The sequence below is a fragment of the Halictus rubicundus genome, chromosome 1 (genome assembly GCF_050948215.1).
Source record: "Halictus rubicundus isolate RS-2024b chromosome 1, iyHalRubi1_principal, whole genome shotgun sequence".
Taxonomy (NCBI): Eukaryota; Metazoa; Arthropoda; class Insecta; order Hymenoptera; family Halictidae; genus Halictus; species Halictus rubicundus.
The window spans coordinates 29,218,424-29,239,378 of NC_135149.1; the positions used below are offsets into that span (position 1 = coordinate 29,218,424).

Sequence of the window (20,955 nt, forward strand, 5' to 3'; positions counted from 1 at the left end):
TGCATGATCCCTGGGCAAACTTAGGGTGTACGCGAGCGCTCTCGTGTCTTCTCGCGGTGTGCAAATCCTTGTCAGGCAAATGGCCGCGGACTATCGCCGGGCCATGAACGCGCCAGCATTATACATACTTTTCTTTCGAGGTAGACGGTGAGCAAAAATTTCCAGCCAGATCTTTTAACGGAAACCTCGAAAACGGTGAATAATCTTGGTGGATGAATCCGGAGGCGGCATGTCAAAATGCTTGCTGTGATTCTACCTGGGAGAAATATTGTTCTTCCGGCTATACTACTTCAATTGTCGGCTTGCTCAAATGTCTATAGACCGCTGAGGACTCGTATTGACTGAGAGGTTGTACCTTTTGAGCAGAAAAGGGCAGATTCAGGTTTGTTTCCTTATAATCTGTGGTTCAATAGAGAATCTGTGAATTGTTTGAATTCTCTTTGGTTACGGAATTTTATCGTTCTCGTACAAGCTGTACAAATAAATAAATAAATAATTTTTTGAGTCCTACGATCTTGAAAATCCTTTCACAATTTTTATAAAGACACTAATACAATATTTAAAATACCTTCACTTTTTGAGCACAAGCAGAATTAATTTCAATAATTTAATCTATAATTGAAGGTCGTCTAAAGATCATTTTCTAGGGAAAGTCTCTTACGACTATACTGCGGATATTTATGCAAAATAAAAATTGTTTGCGTTAAGTGCAGAACACAGGAACCAAGTCGGAGTTTGTTTCTCTCTTTCCTAGTTTTATGGCTGCATGATTGTACCTTAAATTTTGTCTATAAATAAATTATGAATATTTAATCGGATTCCTATAGAAAATTGTGATTGTATAAAAATTGTGAACTATTTGATAGAAGTGAAAGAAAATGAATTTCCTCTGTCGCTACGGTTGCCAGAATTTTTGTAACACAGTGGAATGTCGAGATAGTGTTTACCGTGTGCAAAATAAAAAAAAATGGTACAGGAAGCGCGCAGTTTGGAGAAATCGCAAACGAATTGAGAAATTGCGCGACATCCGGGGGCGAGTCTCGTCGGTGGAACGAATAAATTTTCGGGCGCAGATTGATGCCTGGAAAGCCGTCGTTTAACACGCAACGAATTACGATTTCGGCGAGCGTAGGCAGGTGGAGGGCAACAGACCTCAAGGGGGAGGATCGTTCTTCCAGCGAGTTACACATAATGCCTCATAAACACCCTCAAAACGCCTGCTATCACCCTCGATTCGCGCCCGTACCGCCATCACGGATCTGACACCGCACCGGCAATAAACTTTGCCCTCGTTAGCCCTACGCCCACGCCCTTCAAATCTCTCTGTGTCTCTCTGTTTCGAGCATTTTTCCACGATTCCGTTTCACACTTTTCCGCCGACCTCGAAAACAACTTCATTCGACACCGTTCAATTTTTTTTTTCACCCAGTGCGTTTCAACCAGAGTCCTTGTGAAACTCTTCCAATAAAGATGTCCTCTTTCAGGACGCAGCTCGAACGTTTCAATCATTCATCGTACTCGAATCACAGCGAATAGGTATTATCCAGGATTTTTATATAGGTTTGTTCTATCTAGAGATTGTCGGAGCTCTTTTATCTTGGCAATTAATATTTTATTTTGCAACTTTGACAATTGTGTTGGGGGAATAAACATGAAATTCTCTTCTTTATTTCTTCTTGGAGGTGGATTAAACGTCTAGCACTTCCTCACGATTAAATTACAGTCGACAGACTTCGCCCAGAATTAAGCAACAATTTATTTCTCCGATATATAGATTGTAAGGACTCTCTTCAAGATTATTAGAGAATTAATTTCCGATGCAGAATAGTTTAAACATCTAGATATCCTTCATAAGTAGACTGAATATTTTTGTGCAAAATGAAAACTTTCTGGCAGTAGGAACATGATAACGTATTTCTTGTTTTAATCATTTCAACCCTTAGCACTCGAATGGCGACTGTAGGGCGCCACTAAAAATTGCTGTATCATTATTCAAAACATTTTTCACATTATTAAATTTGTTTGTATTCAACAAATTACTAAACACTTCAGTATAACATGAAAGAATCTAGGTCGGAAGAAATGTTTCGTTTTGGGGTTAAAATAGCTTCGAGTGCAAAGGGTTAATAATCTGAAAATTGTTTGTCCGTGTATAGTTTCGTATTGCTTGCATTAATAAATATATTTGAATGATTCTTTTGCCTGAAATGCACTGTTAGTTTTTAACGTGTCGAATTAAACAGAGAAGAAAGTCGTGTAAAAAGTTGGAAACGAGTTAGAAAATATATTAGAAAGAAATTGAGGGTGTAGTATTTTCCGGGAAAAATTTCGCCGCGGAAAGGAAGTTGCCAGGAATTGTTTGAAGGATTCAAGCATCAATCTAGACGTTGCCACGCGATAGAACACGTTTCCCTCTGGCTGGCGGTGCGAGCCGGAATATTTCGTTGGACGATGGCGGTAAGCCGGTTAAATGTCGTGGTTCACCGTAAAAACGCGGTCGTTTGCCGTCCAAGCCGCGCCACCATAAAATAAAACTACGCAACCGCGTGCATATACGCACTCCGACCCCATTATAAGCCGTATAACTTCACGGTCGTAGCGCGAGAACGCGCCTAAGTGCCCCGGGTTTTTCGTTTTACCGCCGGCATTTTTCACTCGTCCAGGAAGAATTCTTCGACTCGTTTCAACGTTGAAAAATCAGTTCGATTTGTCCGCGTTTCAACGGGCGAACACACCTCCTCGCAACACGAAATAAAATTCCATTTAAAACTGCTGTTACATTTTTACCACCACGGCCCGGCAATTTTGCGGAAAACTTTCGACTTCTTGCTATTAACCTCCATTCCCATAATCTCAACCCCCTAATTTAAACCTTTCGCATTTATGCACTCGCAAATCGCCGAAACGGTTCTCGAACTTGCACTAAAATCAAAAACTGAAATATACTTCAATTTTCATTTTACTTTTACATAACTTTTTCAACATGTTTCGTACGATTCTGAGTCAAGTCAAAAGGAAAAGAAAAATACCAATTAATCCGTTTTAGACTAAATATAATATGAAATATTAAAAATATTTTTTTCGTAACACTGAATCTCGAAAACAAAATTTTGTACCGATCTTTAACTATGACTCCATTTAAATAATTAATTTATTTGTCCGTTCCTGTATCTGCTCTTTCAGAAATTAGAGGAATAGGGCCATTCACCCCAAAAGGGTTAATAACTGGGGTTTCCAGTGATAAAAAAAAATAAGAAACTTATACTAAATGTAATATGGGATGTTAAAAATATTGTTCTCACAGCACTGGATCTCAAACATAAAAATATGCACTAATATTTAGCTGTGACCCCATTTAAATAATTAATTTATTTGTGCGTTCCTCTATCTGCTCTTTCAGAAATTAGGTAAATAGAACCATTCACCCCGAAAGGGTTAATAACTGGGGGTTGCAGTGATAAAAAAAATAACAAATTTAGACTAAATATAATATGAAATATTAAAAATATTTTTCTCACAACACAATTTCTCAAAAATAAAAATGTGTACCGATCTTTAACTATGACTTCATTTAAATAATTAATTTATTTGTCCGTTCCTATATCTGCTCTTTCAGAAATTAGATAAATAGGGCTATTCATCCCCAACTTGTTAACAACTGGGGTTTGCAGTAATAAAAAAAAAAAAATAACAAATTCAGACTAAATAAAATATAAACCATTCAAAATATTTTTCTCTCGACACTAGACCTCAAAAATAAAAATATGTACCGATCCTTAGCTATGACCCCATTTAAATAATTAATTTATTTGTCCGTTCCTATATCTGCTCTTCCAGAAATTAGATACATAGGGCCATTCACCCCCAAAGGGTTAACAACTGGGGTTTGCAGGGTTTAAAAAAAAATAAATGCGTATTTGAGGTTGAGTATCATCCACACCCCTAAAATTTGATCAGAGGGCGGTAAAAGGGGGTGAGTCCCGTCGGTCAGCGATCCAGCGTCTCGACGCTCGTTTGCTAAAAATATCGCGAAAAGGTGGAACGGCGAAATCGCGCGTGACAAGCGGCCCGCGTATATATTTCTGGCTGGAGGGGGTGGGGTTCTCGCGTTTAGCGTCCCCGACATTAACATATTCCGGCCGATTCAGGCCAAACATCGACGCGGCGGCGCCACTCGTTCAACCCCCTTACTTCCGGCACATTTGTGTTTTGTTTCCAGCGAACGCACCCCGCGCACATTGCCGTTTCGCTCGCGCGAACAGTTGGCCGCGTTTCCCGCGGCAGAAAAAGAAGAAAGGGAAGACATTTAGTCGAAAGCGGTTGCAGGGGTGGCGGCGGCGAGCACTGATGGGGGATGTTTGCCGTGCGACACCCCGAGGACTTTCTGTTTCTCTATTGATTCATCCCTCGACAACAAATTCCATTTGCGGGCGAACAACCGCGCGCGACGTCAGAAATTCCGAAAAAACTGCTACTGTTCAATGGATTTGCGAAATTGTCCCCCCCCCCCTGCGGAGCAAATATTGGGGATGATGCGGGAGGGTTGTGCGACCCGCGCCTGAATCAAATTTGGCCAAAATTTAGCGTAAACTTTGTTCAAGCTTGGTAGAAGTTGATATTAATTTACGAGTGCACTGGGTGTTGTATTTGTCATCGATAATACCAACCCTCTAATTAACCCTTCGAGTAGTTACATCCTCGTTCCATCATCTTCTGCTTCTTCTTAATCTGGAAACTGTTTGATGAGTTTGATTCAAGAGTACATCTTCAGGAATATAGTGATTTCTCTATATATGTCGCCAAGACTTGGACGATAAATGTCGCGGAATTATTGCCACTACCGCGGATAGTTGCCATACCACGAAGCTCGAGAGGCTTCGAGAGGGAGGAGGGTAAACATAATACAGCTTGGGTATGGCTCCTGGACGATATATGTCGTTGGCAAGACCCGTGTCGTTGACATATATCGAGAATTGACTGTAGAACCTCAAGAACACAATTTTAAGAGTAAATGAGCAGGAATACATCCTCGAGAATTAGTTTTTATTGGCGCCATGGGCAGTTCCATCCCCTCTAATAGTGATCTAAAATTTCCAGCATGGTTTTCGAGTACTCTACTGCGAGCGAGAACATGTTAGCGGGTTGGTCGGATTGATTCTGAATAATAGAGGGCCGCGAAACCGAGAAAACTCTCCGGTCTCTCGGCCGCCTTTACGGTTTCTAATATCGGAACCCAGCCGCTGGAAAACGAGCAGCCACCCCCCAACCACCCCCAACCCCCAACTTGTGGAGCACCTGGCCATTTCGTTTTACCACCGGGCGATAATTCCAGCCGCGCACACCACCCCCGTATTCTCACTTCCGATTTTCATTCCAGGGAAAAGTTTCACCCTGACGATCATGCTGCAAACCTCACCGCCCCAGGTCGCCACGCTGTCCAAGGCGATCAAGGTCACCGTCGACGGACCCAGGGAACCGAGGTCCAAGACAAGTGAGTTTCTTTTTACCAACCGTGGGTAACCATTCCCCGACCCTAGCTAATTAACCCTAATTTAACTCTCAAAGAGTCTGGAAGTCGCGCGATTCCGTTTAAACGCTGAGAATTGTCAACTCTTTGCACTCGGGGACTTTTTTCTCTTCGACAAGTTGAACCGTCTTTCGGGTTGAACTGTGGGTTCTTCAGGAAATTTCGGCTTCGTGTAAAATGGCGCGGCGTGGAGAATAATTGCCCTGGTTAAACAAAATCTGGCCTGAAGCTTCGTTAATATGTATTTTACGAGAGAAGATAAAAAGTTTAGAGCTTGCGCTTTTTGCACGTGTGATATAATTCAAAACAGTACACACTCCAAGAATTTAAAAAATTCTGTTGCATCATTTTCAACTAATTAAAATTATTAAGAATGGAAATAAGTGTCTAGCTCCTGCACCTCGTAATGAAAACAGATAATTTTTATTAAAAATCGGTAGTCTAAAAATGATAATTTGTGATAAGTCATCTAGATGTATTGTAGGTGTACAAAACAATGAACATACTACAAGATTTAAAAAAATACTGTTGTACAATTTCCAACTAATTAAAATTATTAAGAATGGAAGCAAATGTCTAGCTCCTGCATCCCCTAATGAAAACAGGTAATTTTTATTAAAAATCGGGAGTCTAAAAATGTTAATTGCTTGCAGTCTTGTAGTTCTCAGAGCAATGATCTCGTTTTCGACTCCGATGGCTTCTAGACCCCTTGATTGAACGATGAAAGTGATCAGAAGATTCAAGAAGACCTCGGTCCTCGAAGACGACTGAAAAGAACGGACTCGATCCTTTTCTTCCAGATCTCTCAAAATTCTGCCAGATCTCTCTGAGTCTCTGGATCACTTTTATTAGTTTTTTATTTATTTATGATTGCCTTATTCTCCAGTCATTGGCATGGACTTTCAAGCTTCTTGGTACCACGGGGAAGGCGAAGGATTTTATTCGGTAACGCCAAACCCTTACGTTCCAGGACACCAGGCCTTTCATCCGTTCCACTTCGGGCCCCGGCCGTTTCCCTTCGGCCATCCTCAGGACCCGCTGGGATTCAAGCTGTCCGGTAAGTGTCCCTGAATCGTTCCCGTCGACTGGCTCTCTCGTACCTGCCGGGGCACCTTCGGTTTCCTACGACGACGTATCCCCGAGTCGTCGGATAACTAAGTTTGCAACCCCACCCCTCTAGAAACCGAGAGAGAGGGAGAGAGAGAGAGAGAGAGGCCGCCTTTCACATCCTCGCCGGGGTCGGTTCGAGGCGCGTCGCTCGCGCTGGCTTCGTGGCTACGAAGGGTGTCAAAATTGAGCGTCGGCAGGCACCGACTCAAAATTGAGTTTTGCCACCGGGCGTCTAAGTGGAGAAGACTCTGATTAAACCCCGGGCGGCGGCGCACTGCTCTCTCTCTCTCTCTCTCTCTCTCTCTCTCTCTCTCTCTCCCGCTTTCTCCGCCTTTTCGTTTGCCGACGCTTCTACTTACGCTCACTCTTCACGGAAACTTTGGCCGCCGTTCGACGAGCTCTGGCTGCCTGCCGACACGAAATTCCGGACGATGCTCGCTTAGACACGCGTGCCATTGACAATCTGGATACCGACGATGATCGGCAGTCGAGTCTCCGGCTCCTTTTTGCCGTGGTGCTTGCGCTGCAAACATGGAAAGTCTCCTTGCTTGGTTCGCGGACTTCGGCAGCTGGAGATATAGAATTGAACAATTTTTTTGACAACGTTCAACCAATTGCTTCGGCATAAAATTGCATAGAGATTGTGCGGGAAGGTGCCATGGTTGCTCGGGAATATTTACAAGTTCCGGTGAAAGTTAGAATTCCCTCCAACAGTCTTTTTCTTCAGACTCTGATTCATGGCTGACTCGTACTACTGGTTTTACTGAAAATACGTTGAACCCAAAATGCTGCGGGAGTTTCTACCAGACAGGCTATCGATTCTGACTGTCTTGATGCATTCTCGAGCTTGAAGACTCTTATCCTGAAAATATTTATGCTATAAACATGGAAACTCTAGTATCCTTACAGAATTGAATATATACACCTTCCTGGATTTTCTACCAATTTTCCACTAATTGCAGTGGCATAAAATCGTATAAAGATTGTGCAGGAAGGTTCTCTGACAGTTCAGGAATATTTGCAAGCCCCGCCGAAGCTCCGAAGTGCCGAAAAACAGTAAATTTCTCCTCCGTCTGACTTATGACCGAGCCGTGCCACTGGTTCCACCGAAAATTCATCGAATCCAGAAAGCTGCAACATTTTTCCGGGGTGGACAGGCTATCGGCGATCAATCCGGACGGGGCTGATCGACCCGCAAGTCCCGCAGAATTCGAATTTCCACCGTGGGGGACAGGTCCAGGAGCCAAAAACCAGCCCCCGGAAGTTTCTATTTCTATGAAATCACGGGCGACCGACTGTCGTCGCCGCGTCGCGTTCGGCCGTACCGGGCGAATTTCCAAAGGGTTTTTCCGTAGAGCATCGACAGGCTAGTTCGGCGGCACGGATTCCAATTCAAATTCGTTCGGAAGCTCGAAATTTTGATGGGACTAGCCTCGAGCAGCGAGGGTCGGGTACTGATACTGGTGCACCGACAGTGTATTGTTTCGGCATGATAAGCGGCTTAACGGAGCTTCTCTCCCTGCCGAGCCGCTCCCCCGCACCCCGCCGTGGGAGGGCGGGGGTGGTGTGGAGTAGTCCTGCCGTCGATTTCTCGTCCCATCCTACGGCCACCCCCTTTTTCCCCCTTTTACCCTGCACCCCCCCGGTCGGAAGCCCCCGCGCACGCCTCATCCCCCGCGGTCTACTCAATCAAGGACCAACGGTGCCGCGCCCGGCGTTTCGCCGACGACTTCGCCTCTCTCTCTGCTTTCTTTCCTTCAGATTTTCATCGTAATTTCAGCTAACGAGGACGGACGCAACAATTTCCGAGCCGGCTGCATAAAATTGTTCCACGGTAATCGCGAGCGGATACGCTCCGCGCGCCGCACGCCCGCCGCGTCGTTACGCGGCCGTTGCGACTACGGCGAATTGAATTATGCAGGGACAAGAGCTTGCACGATCACTCTGCGTCTAGCCGCCGCCGTCACGCAGGATTAGCCGAGCACTCGATTCGATCCGCGCCCTTGGTCCTCCGTGATTCGGTCATTTTTGACTGGGGATACTTTCTGATTGGGCTGGAGATCTTTGGACGTTGCAATAGGGTGGTTTTCTACTGGGAATTTTGGGAAAATTGTTGTTTTGGTATTTTCGATGATTTTGGAAGGTGGTATAAGATGATTTATGGTCGAGGATTTTGGAACGGTAGGCCATTCGAGACGGTCAAATAATTTTCAGACATTCTGAGGGGGTGGTTCTTCGGTTGAGAATTAATGGGAAATTAATCGAGCTGACGTTCTAGACGATCGGAATTGCACCTAATGTTTACAAGTGTGTTTGTATGTTCTGTATAATTGCATCATTTTGGTCTTTGAATTTTAGTTGATTAAATAAGTGAGCTGGATTACTTAGAAGGGTTGCAACATTCTGGGCGTTGTACCAGTGTGCTTTTTCTTGTTGGGACGTTGCAAGGGTGTCTGTGTAGGTGTTCCCAGATGATGTAAGCGTTCAAAAGTCCGCGCTTAGAAGCTCCTCACTATCGTTATTCCTCATAAACAGCCACTTGATCCGCTCCCTGCTCGCAAAGTCGCTTGATCTACTCCGCATTATGCAGCGAACTCGCGTTTCAGTTGTTTGCTGTTCGCCTGCAACATTCAGAGACACAAAATGGTATATCCACCCTCTGTTAGTCCATATTGTTCGTTCATTTTAACTGTTACTCTAGCCCCCAAAGTATTAAAAATACTTACATCCTCCTCGAGAAATAAATTTTACGAACGTACCATAAAATTGTCCAAAATCCACCCCTAAAATGATCAAACGAAACAAAAGAAGTGATATGAAAAATATTTTCCTCTGCACGAGAATTTTTAAGCATTGGGAATTCGTTATGAGTAGACTAAGAAATTTACCACAGAAGAAAGGTTAAAATAATTTAATAACGACCATTGTTATCAACTTGTTAGAATGGTTAAAGTAAGAATGAACTGTCTGGCTGCAGTCCCCTGCAATCGATGCAATTTTTATTTTACACAAAGATCCGCAGTCTAGAGAATTACTCAAAACTACCCCTAGGGTGTCTGAACCACCCCAGCACAGAAACAAATTGTCTTCCAAATTTTTCCTGTGTATGAAAAATCCAACTTCAACCCTTCCACTATCTTGTACAGTCCAGGCACCATGGATTACCCTACACAATCGACGGTAAATATAATTATAATTATTGTCCATGGCCACCCCTATGGAAAGACGTTCGATTGGCCGTCAACGGCGACACGTGCACGCGTGAAACTGGGTCGTGCACGTTGTCGCAGTCGCGACCGACATCACCCGCATATCGATCGGTTTATTCCGAGGGTTGTCCACCAGTTTTTCAACCCTTCCGTTGGTAGTTCGTCGAGCGGCGCACAGGTTGCGCCTCCGTCCAGTTCGCGGTGGGGTCAGTCGGCCAGCTTTTGAACTTCCGCCACCCTTGTGCGAGATACTCCTCTGAGTATCGCTGCACGGATAAAGACGCGTTTCAAGAGCTGGTTTATTAGATATCTTCGCCGGTGGGGTTGATAAGGAGCCGTGAGGGGGCGAAGGGAAAAGGCGAGAGACGGCTGGGCTACCCGAGCTAGGGGTTGTTAAGGTGCCCATTGAGGTGTAACTAGGGGGATGTTATTAAATTTCGTTCGGGCCTACCTCGAGGGGCTGCCCGTTTGAATTTTATGGTCTCCCGAAGGACTTCGAAGTCCGGCACACCGTCTAACCACCCTGGTTGCATTGTTCTGCATACCGAAAGGTGCAGAACGTGATGCATTTGCTAACTGAAGTGATCCTTTTATCAGGAATCTTCTTACACCTTTTCTCTGAAAGGAAACAAATTATTAGGGGTTGGAAAAATATTTCTTCTTCATTCTAAGATCAATTATTGCACTGTGCACAAATATCTTCAAGAACTGGAGAAATATAAAATTTCAAGAAAATAAGATTGTACACTATATTTGTTTCTAAAAATCACTTAAGAGTGAAGCTCTAACTTTCATTAATTATTGTGTGCAATAGAGAGAGTCCACTGTTTTTAAAAATATCCTCCATTTATAATAATATTCCAAAATTTATTATTCCGTTATTACATTGAATAAAATTATTTTCTCACTATTTGGCACTCCCACAAGGTTAAAATGAACGATGAAGGATAGTGATACAGGATGATGGATCATTAGGTATTTACCTATTATCGACATAGGTGCCCTGTTAACAGGGCGCGCTTACCAACAGAAGCTCCTGTGTTCTGCATCCATCAACGCCACCCCTATCTGCTCGTCTTCGAGAATCCATTTGCATGTAGGAGAAAAGTTGAAAAGGAGGAATCCTAGTCGGCACGACGGAAATTAATGTATCCGGTGACTGGCAACAGGCGAAAGATCCTTGGCTGAGATTGTCCAGGAGCGAAAAACACCCTGATCACGTGCCTCTCCCGAGAGGCGGTCTTTGTCAGTCTGGCTAAGGGGATGAAAAATCGCGAGGGAGAGAGAGAGAGAGAGAGAGAGAGAGAGAGAGAGAGAGAGAGAGAGAGAGAGAGAGAGAGAGAGAGCCAAAGGAGATTCGAGTTAACAAGAACAGCTCGCGCAGCTCGATTCCTAGTATTCCCTCTCCCCGTTCCCTTGATTCCACCCTCCAGTGTCAATTAACCGCCTGCCGGTGGTCGGGGGAGCACCGGAAAAATCGCAACCCCTGTTTCAATAAGGTGGCCTTTACCTCATTTGGGGGAGATTGTTAGGAACGTTCCGTTTAAAACTGTCGTTCCGTTCTTGGATCGTTTCGCAGTACATTCAGGAACTTTTTCCCTTAGGAAGCCACCCCTTCTCTGGCCTTTAACAACCCCTTTTTAAGTGGATTATTATAAACTCTTCGTACAAAACAATTTATTTAAAATCCGGCTGGTACTTACACCAGTCAATGGTCGGCAGGAGAATGGTTGTTGTTAGGGGTTGCTTGTTTTTGGGGGATGATTTTGTGGAATGTTCGCGAGGAATAACAAATTTTTAAACAGTTCTATTTGAAACTTAATAGAATTAAAGTGGAGTTAGAATTGCATTGAAACAGAACACTTGTGTTGTATGGGGTTGTTTGTATAGAGGGATGCTGTTGTGGAAAGTTCACGACTCCTAAAAGAATTCGTACGATTTCACTTGAAATAGAATAGTATTTAAGTAGGAATGGAATTAAATTGAAACAGAACATTTGTTGTAGGGGTTGTTTGAAACTCCTAACAGAATTCGTACAATTTCGTTCGAATTAAAATGGATTCGAAGTAGAATTGAAATTACACTATTTGTTGTAAGGGGTTGTTTGTTGAGAGGGATGGTTTCGTGGAAGTCTCACGAGGTCTAAAAATGTCTGTACAATTTTGTTTGAACTGATGAATAATATTCCTTTGAGCCTTCCGTTAAGGTGCGTTTCTGGGGGTGAGAATGGTCGAGGGGGTGGTTTTCAAAGAAGACGAGTCGGCCGGTCGGCCGTAAGGGGCCTTTTCACGTACACGGAAAACCGAGTAACCCTTCAGGAGTGCGGTGCCGGATCCTTAAAGGTTCCCTTTTTAAGGGTTGTCCACCCCAGCGTCAAATCACGGGCGGATCCTTTAAATTCGCGTCACATTTCACCCTCGCCGCGTGTCTTGCAAGGGTGTCTGGTCCCCGGGTGTCCCCGTCTTTTAATCAGACCCGGTGACCAGAACCTTTCGACGGAGGCGACGGTAACTAATGATACCCTGGGCCGTTCTTCTTCATCCCCCACGCGCGGCCGATCCGCGCGTCGTCTTCCCCGCTATCGGTGACACAAAAACCCATAAAGACGCAGGGGGGGTTGGATCAATTCGGCGAATTTACACGCAGCGGCGGCATTGATTTGTAATTCCTTCCTTCTATCGATTTCCATTAAACTCGGGGGGTGCGGCGATGTTCGTAAAATTAAATCTACCCCCTCCGCGCACCCCCGAAATAAGTGAAACGAAAGTTTCCGGATCACGCGTGTCTCGACAAATTCTAGATTCGTAAATATTTTCCGTGAAATCCGTGGGGTATCTCGCGCGATTGAACGTTATGAAATTCCAAGGTGAAACCCGTCAATTTTTAATCCCGCCCACGCAATCGTGTCAGGGGGAAAATAAAATGGGTATTACACGGGGACGTGACCCGGGGAGAATAGCCGGCGTACAATGAGCGTTTCGAAAAGTTCGTCGTTTTTATCCGCGTTCGTAACTTCAAAGAGGATGCAAGCGTAAATAAGAGAAGGAAAAGGGGTGGGCGGGGTGGGCGAGGGGGAGTAAGAGGAGGAGGAGGGGGGGGGTTGCGAGACGGCCGGCGAGAGAAGGGATGGAAACGCGGTGATGCGAGAGAGAGGGAGCGAGAGAGACAGCAATTTTCTCGTCCTTTCTCGAAATATCTCCTCGTAGAGCTTAGATCGGTGCCAGGGACCTTTCCAGGGTGGCATTTTAGGGGTTGCTGCGACGCGATAATGAGAACGGGCGCAAAGGGTGGGTGTGCAAAGACATCCGACCGTCGGTAGTGAGAGGCTAGAACGTGGGAAAAGGGGATGAGGTCGGTTCGAGCCACCCTCCCCCTCCCACCCCCGTGAGCACAGAGGGGTGGCGAGAGAGGGCGCACGGGGGTGTTAGAGAAGAAGCTGAAAAGAGAGGGGCAGAGTGAGAGGGTTTTCGCGCTAGCTGGCTCCACAAGGGTTAACGCCTTAGGAGTAAGAAGGGCGTTTTAACTCCTGTTTTGCATAGATTTGAATAGATAAGGAGGACAGGAAAATACGCGAATTAATTTATTATGTATCTCTGGCTGCCGAGCGGAGGGGTTTTAAGCGAGCAACCCCCGAACGACGGGCTTTACTCTTTACTGTCGGGGGCACCCGTCCGACTTTAGCCCAACGTCTTTAAACGCCCCTTAAGTTGCCCTGCCGACGGCCCTCTTCTAGGCGTGACAGACGCGATTCTCCGTCTCGTTCTCGCCCTCGTTCCACCAACCCTCTCTACACCCACGGGAAACAAAGGAATCTCGGGGGTGGGTTTTGTTTATTCTCTTGCCAAACCTTTTTCAGTCTGTGGAACGACGTGGAAGCAGGTAGACTACCTCTCACCGTCTTTCGTAAAAATCTAGCCGTCTATTTCTACTCTTAAAGTGTTACGTTTAGTCTTTTTTTAATAATCTGTTTAATAAGGTATTTGATTCTTAATTTTGCTAGAATTGGGGTGGTTGTTGTTTCTTTAAAATGTAAAATACATCCTGGTAGACTTATATTTGGAAGCAAATATGATACCTTTTGTTTACACTGTACTCGTAGATTGAGTACTTGTAGACTGTCTGACTTCTGGAGAACCTATACCACTTCCTGGGTCGTTTACTCCAATATGAATGTATTTATACAATGAACTATCATTCCTTAAATTTTTCTGGGTCCGTTCGAGTCTTCTTAGATGGTTTATCTGCAATGTCTGACCAATGGTAGTCTATACTACTTACTCGACCACGAATCCCAAGGGAAATCACTTTTCACAGAAATTGACGGCGACTTTATAATTTTTTCGTGTCCATACGACTCTTCGGAATATCTTGGGCCGAGTGCGTAATTAATTCTGATAGTCTTTCGGCCGTATTCATAATTAAACGTGTCACAGGTCGGGGCGTAACATTGACACAGGCGCGGTGCCTCGCGTCGCGGCCAGAATAACGTAGCGCATTTTGAGCATGCTGCTCGATAATACATCATCCCTTAAAGCTTCGGTGCCCCAGCGGAAGGCACACATAAAGGCAACTAACCCTACGGCCGTAACGTTTAAGCTTAACATTTCTCACCCCTTAAAGGGTAGCGGCTCCTTGAACCCTTTCAGTTCTCTCCCGGCCGTTCCGTCTCGTTCCCACCGACTCTTTCAGAGATCTCGCCAGGTTCTCCCCTCATTAGTCTTCATTTGTTTTCGGAATTATCGCCGGGCGTCCCTACCCCGTTCCGGGAACGCCTGGCACTGTAAGAGGGTGCCGGGCGTTTTGGGGGTTTATTAAATTGAAAGTATGTTACGAGCAGTTTCGAATGGATTCGCGCCGCTGTCAAACATCGAGACCGTTTCCCACCGAATATCCAATGAGCCGGCAACCCCTAAAATAGACCAGACAGATAGAACCACCCCCGCCGAATAAATTTCTTTCCGACGCAATCGCCCGAAAAATCTGAGAAATTAATTTCATCGTGGAAGAAGAAGCGCGGGCTAGGCGATGCTTTAATACGAGGAATTCTTTCAATGCGTGGGATGAGGTGAAAAATCGCCGGCGGATTCCAGCAGCCTCGCAGCAAAGTCCGCGCTAACGGCGCATCAGGTACACGGAAACCCTTTGGCTCCTTAAGCTCGCCGGCAGCGCAGCTTTCGCGCGCCTCTTATCGTTTTCTTAATCCCCTCATAAAGTAGCTGCAGCTACAAGCTTTCCCTCGGCCCCACTATCTCCTTCTCTATCCTTCTCTCTCTCTCTCTCTCTCTCTCTCTCATTCACCCCCGTCCCGAACCAACCCCCTTTTCTTTCGCCATGCGAGCTACCAGCTGGGCTGCTCGCCGTACCACGCCGGTGTGGTAGAACGCGAGATAGTGGTGTCCTCTCTGGCAAGCACGGCTTAAAGAGAGCTTAAAAATCACCCCTTCGTCCCCTACCGAGCTTTTTCCGTTTCCCACCGCTGTTCCGCGGCCGTACAGTGGGGATGCCGGCTGGTCCAATCGCGGCGAACCGAGCCGCGAGCCGCCACGCCCACGTTCCAGTGACCGGACCGGCCTCCCCACCCCTGCAGGCCAACCTCCCCTACCTACCACCCCGCCGCGATCACCACCCACGCAACCCGGTGGCTTCGGAGCTTTCACGGAATTTTTAAACTGCCCCGCACAGATGACGGTATAATCTGCTATTGATCAAGGTGTTTCGAAAAACCGATACCATACCGATGACTACGGCTTCACTTTTACTCCTTTCTTTACCACCCCCGCAACTCGGGTTGGAAACTCGTTTCTCCGCGGTTTCGTAACTTTCGTACCTTCAATTTTTACCGTTCTTTTTCTTTCTGGTTATATTAGAACATCCTCCCGCTTCTCCAGGGGGTGGAAAAATCTTACGAGGGATGACTTCTTCGAAATAGTCACCCTCGATTCGAAATATCGCTTCCTGAGACGCACTTGACGCAATTGACGCACAGATGACGATATCATTTTCTATCGATCGTGGTGTTTCGAGAAACCAACTGCTTCATTTTTACTCTTTTCTTTGGCACCCTCTCTCGGTGGTGGAAACTCGTTTCTCCGCGGTTTCGTAACTTGCGTGCCTTCAATTTTCCTCGTTCTTTTTCTTTCTGGATATACTAGAACAACCTCCAGTTTCTCCAGGGGGTGGAAAAACCTTACGAGGGATGACTTCTTGGAAATAGTCTCCCTCGATTCGAAATTTCTGAGACAGAGAATTGACGCACAGATGACGATATCATTTCCTATCGATCTTGGTGTTTCGAGAAACCAGCTGCTTCATTTTCACTCTTTTCTTTGGCACCCTCTCGCGGGGGTGGAAACTCGTTTCTCCGCGGTTTCGTAACTTTCGTACCTTCAATTTTCCTCGTTCTTTTTCTTTCTGGATATATTACAACATCCTCCAGTTTCTCCAGGGGGTGGAGAAGTTCCGAGAGGGTGAGTTCTTAGAAATAGTCTCCCTTCATTCGAAATTTCGCTCCCTGAGACAGAGAATTGACGCACAGATGACCATATCATTTCCTATCGATCTTGGTGTTTCGAGAAACCAGCTGCTTCATTTTTACTCTTTTCTTTGGCACCCTCTCGCGGGGGTGGAAACTCGTTTCTCCGCGGTTTCGTAACTTGCGTACCTTCAATTTTCCTCGTTCTTTTTCTTTCTGGTTGTATTACAACATTCTCCAGTTTCTCCCGGAGGGTGCAAAAGGGAGGGTGAGTTCTTGAAAATCGGATTGCACGTTTCGAAATTTCGCTTCCAGGGACAAAAGATCTGACGGCGCGGCGGTCACCGACCACTGTAATCGCGCACGAACAGATTAATTCTTCCGATGTCGTGGATTTAATTGCATACCTGCACACACGGGCCAAACCCTTCCCCGCGGCCCGGCGGTATTGGCCACCCACTGCAAAAAAGGTGATCGATCGTCCCTCTATTCTCTATTGGATAAATTTAACTGTCCATCCACGTCAAATGCTGGCTGCGTCAAAGGGAAGCGCTTTCTGTTGCTCCGTCTGTCACCCCGTGATCGTTTATCCGTCTGACGTTATAGGTACGTTACGGAACCCACCCCCCTCCGCCGGCGATTTTTTCTAATGAACGAACGTCGGATTGTTTATCGCTGGACCGCGTGGCCGGTTCCGCACACGTGCACCGACTGTCACTGCTGTGATTGATCTTGCCCTAACCCTTCCCGGGGCGGAAAACCTCCGGGAAAGTCCAGAAACTTTTCTGGAGTGAACGGTTTTAATTAGGGACCGGGATCGATTGATTCCTTCCTCGATTCGAACCCCTTGTACCAGTACGTCGAGTCGGACCCTTGATGAGGATTTCGAGCTGAGTCTGCTAAGTATGTGTGTTACGAATAGACGGTGAATTTTTTTTGCATTTATGGCAGAAATAAATGACTGAAATATAAAACAGTAAAAATATTAGAAGACTTCAGAGATAGTATTATAATATTTCCACCCTAGTCGAACTATTAACCCTTAGCACTCGAATGGCGACTGTGAGGCGCCACTAAAACTTGCTGTATCATAATTCAGAATATTTTTTACATTATTAAGTTTGTTTGTTCTTAATAAATTACTAAACATTTCAGTATTGTAATTCAGTATTGTGTGAAAAAAATATATGTATAGAAGGGAAATATTTTAGGTCGGAAGAAATGTTTCGTTTTGGAGCTAAAATAGCTTCGAAGGGTTAAAATAGAAAATCCCTTTTCATTTAACTTATTGCAATCTATGCAATAAGATAATTAATTTCCTTTGTATTAAAAGAGGATTCTGTTTTGTTGTCGTCGACATACTAGTCGTTGAAAAATGTACAGGCATAAATTTAAACTTTTATTTAGTGATGGTGAAATAAATCGTAGAAAGGGTCGAGGTATTTTTTAAGCAGCTTGATGTGTCCTATAGGGTTCTGTGCATTCACGGCAATTGTGTGTAACTCCGTGAAACAATTCCAGGATTCCACAGGAATCGTCCAATTTCGAAGATCCCTTTCTTCCTTTTCGTAAGCCGAAAATAAAAGGTGGATGATAGTTTTCGATCGAAAGGGCGGCCCCGATTTCCCAGAATTTTTCGCTAGCAGTTTCCCCCCCCCCCCCCCTCTCTCTCTCTCGGACGAAATTTCCTTTTCGAAGTATCTGGTCCTGATTGGCCCCGGAGTTATTCGGAGCGCTAGGCGGCCAGAAAGCCGAGCTACCTGACAGACATAATTTCAGATCTGTTCGATTGCACAGGCTTGCAACACCTGGGTCTGGAGCAAGGAGCCAACCAAGGGTGGGGTGGTCTCCCCCGAGGGTCTCTGCCACCGCACTGTCTTCCGCCGCCTCCCGGTCACCATTCGCATACACATCCACCGGCAGCTGGTGCGTCGGCCTTCAATCCTTTCCACCACAGCATCGAGCAGAGATCCCCTAGACTACCTGGACCTAACACCGGTAAGAAAGCGTCTAATTCTCATCATTCACGAAGAGACATTTCGTTGAGCCTTTGATCTCAGAAAAGATTTTTAATTTCACCTATGTATGCGGGTGCTCAGAGTCATTTAGAACGTGAAATGTAGGTTAATATAGGCTTATGTTGTAACATAACTATCATTGAAACCTTCAGTTTTCATTGGAGTCACGTTTAAGTGCTGTTTATAAGGAATGTCGAACATATGGTCGACTTGTACTACTTACGTGGTTATTAATTCCTTTGTAAACGTAACAGGAGAGTACATCCGTGTAAAAAAAATGAGTTTTAAGCTTAGACTAATGTTCCCAGAGCCCTTTTTTCGGTTGTCGAAGAATAGCAGGATAAATTGACAGGGGGTGCGTTCGTTAACGGGAGACTATGAATCTTTTTAAAGAGTCGTCCAGGAACGATCTGGGTCCAATCAGCGTCTCCGTGAGGGAAGTGACGCCGACCTCGTCACCTGGCAATTCTGGACCAGGTTTGCTCACGACGGCGACCGTCGCGGCGCCCACACCACCGGCAGAGACCACCACCACCACCACCACGACGCCCAGCCCCTCCGGACATCACTCTCATTTCCAAGGTACTGTCCTTTTTCTCCCATTCTCTCCCGGCAGAGTACCTTACACTGTGACTGGATTGCGAATTCTTGCGTTTGTCTCCGCCTTGCCTGAAATCCAAATTAACGTACAATTTAAGACCGTTACTACTGGCTACTATTTTAACCCTAGTCATTTGGCCCTAGGGGGCAGACAATACATTGTTTATAAATTGTGCCGGTTTGTTCCGAAGAAACTAGACCAAGGGAAAAATTGTTGCCACGATATCGTTTGTAAATTCCACAGCATTTCCTTGGCTGACCCCGAACGTTCCTAAGGAATTATCTACTTAAAACCCGTCTTATCGTACCGCATACTTTAAAGCACTTTCTGGCACGAAAATTGAATAGTCCAACTTATTGTTTCTTCAAGATATCGGATTACTGAAATCATTCGAGGACTCCTCGCTCTAGGAGCGAGCTAATTCAGGATTTTAACAAAGCAATTTTTTATTAAAAAAAAATTCTAGTCCTAAAAATTTGTGTTCCTCAAAATTTGTATTCGTCAGAATTTCGCAATCTGGTGATGGGTCGAGCCAGCTTCTCCCGCAAAAATCGCGTTAGAGCCAAACTGACTGTCACTGTAACAACAGGTCTCCACCTCCTGGGAGCCACAGGGTCCATCTTCGGCTCGATATTCGCCCCGTTGCTGCCGCAATCGTCCTGGCTCTACAATCCTCTCTACCACACGCAGCAATACATGCTGGAGCCCGAGTGGCACGCGTTGGCGCTGAGAATGGCCCAGCAGCGGTTGCAGAGGCCGGACCAGGCGAGGCTGGAGGAGCTGAGGAAACTCCGAAGTAACAGCAACAGCCCGGAGACTGGTCTGAAAGAGGAGAAGCAGGGTGACGAGGACCAGGACGTGTTGCGAAGATCAGGATTGGACAGTCCTGACGGTAGCATAGAGGTGGACGACAGGAACGAGTACGAGCAGACGAGGGACAGGGTGAGGAGCGACGACTCGCTTCCTGAGCAGGACTCTCCTAGGATCTCGCCTGCCAGGAGCGAGGATGGCACGAACGACGCGTCCTTCCAAAACTCTGTGCACCTGCGGCCGAGCATGGAGAACTCGAACGATCAAGAAGCGACCAGCGACGAGCAGCTTCCACGAAGGGATTTGTCCGTGAAGATTCGCCTTGAGGGCACCGTGGATCTCAGCACGAAGAGAGAACAGGACAAGGAGAACGTGGGCCAGGATCTGACCACCAGGAAGAAGGACGACGACACCGATGTCGAGAGGGATGTTAGACCTAGAAGAGAGAGGACCCCCAAGCCGAGACACGTCTGGAGACCCTATTAAGGGTCGTAGCGTCCAGGTGGCCCTGGACCAGCTCGTGGAAATTTTTGGCGGAGATCCACGATCTCCGTGGATCGCTCCAGGTCTCGTTTGTATGCTAGTCCCAGCCCAGTCCCGGCTGGATCACAGCGATTTCCGTTCACGACTGAATGTACACAGCGCCCTGATGATGAAAAAAGGGCGCGATCCGCGAATGCTTAGCGCCTGGTCCTTCGGCTGGGATCTATCAAGGACTCGAGGACTAACCAGGGTTTACGTTCGTATATAGTATGTAAATATAAGCGGCGTCCAATTATTACCTAGGCTAATCGTACGTGTTAAGCACCAACCGATCGTCGTTCGATCCACGATTCTCCTCGCATACTTGAGATTTTATGAAAAGACGCAGCCGACGAATGTGAGCGTCTGTGCGATGGGAATCGTCGACGGTGAAACTGCGAAATGTTGTAAATATCACAAGTCCTAAGGATTCCATGTCCTGAGCAAGTCACGTTCTCAATGTTGATCCTCCTCTCTTTTTTTTTTTTGTACGGGGAGCAGCGGATAGACACGTTTGATCGCGTGGGCGTGACTCGCCTCGGGATCGAGATCTTTCACTGTTTAAGTACGTCGTCAAATAAAGTAATATCATCCGTTCCATCAATGACCATCTTCTTACGCAGGCGTACCCGGGATCCGTGGATCTGAATGCAGTAAGTACTCAAATTCTGGATCACTGTGAAAGA

At 45.9% G+C, this 20,955-nt stretch overlaps 1 protein-coding gene across 1 annotated transcript in view; it reads left to right on the forward strand.

Annotated features, from left to right (window-relative positions):
• Window positions 1-20,656, forward strand: part of LOC143361375 (uncharacterized) — a 33,940-nt gene extending 13,284 nt beyond the window's left edge. Inside the window, exons 3-7 of the mRNA XM_076800757.1 lie at window positions 5,378-5,491; window positions 6,498-6,584; window positions 18,116-18,316; window positions 18,730-18,918; window positions 19,527-20,656. Coding sequence (XP_076656872.1) covers window positions 5,378-5,491; window positions 6,498-6,584; window positions 18,116-18,316; window positions 18,730-18,918; window positions 19,527-20,233 — 1,298 coding nt within the window. The 3' untranslated portion in view covers window positions 20,234-20,656. The remainder of the gene's footprint in view (window positions 1-5,377; window positions 5,492-6,497; window positions 6,585-18,115; window positions 18,317-18,729; window positions 18,919-19,526) is intronic.
• The last annotated feature ends 299 nt before the right edge of the window (window positions 20,657-20,955 follow it).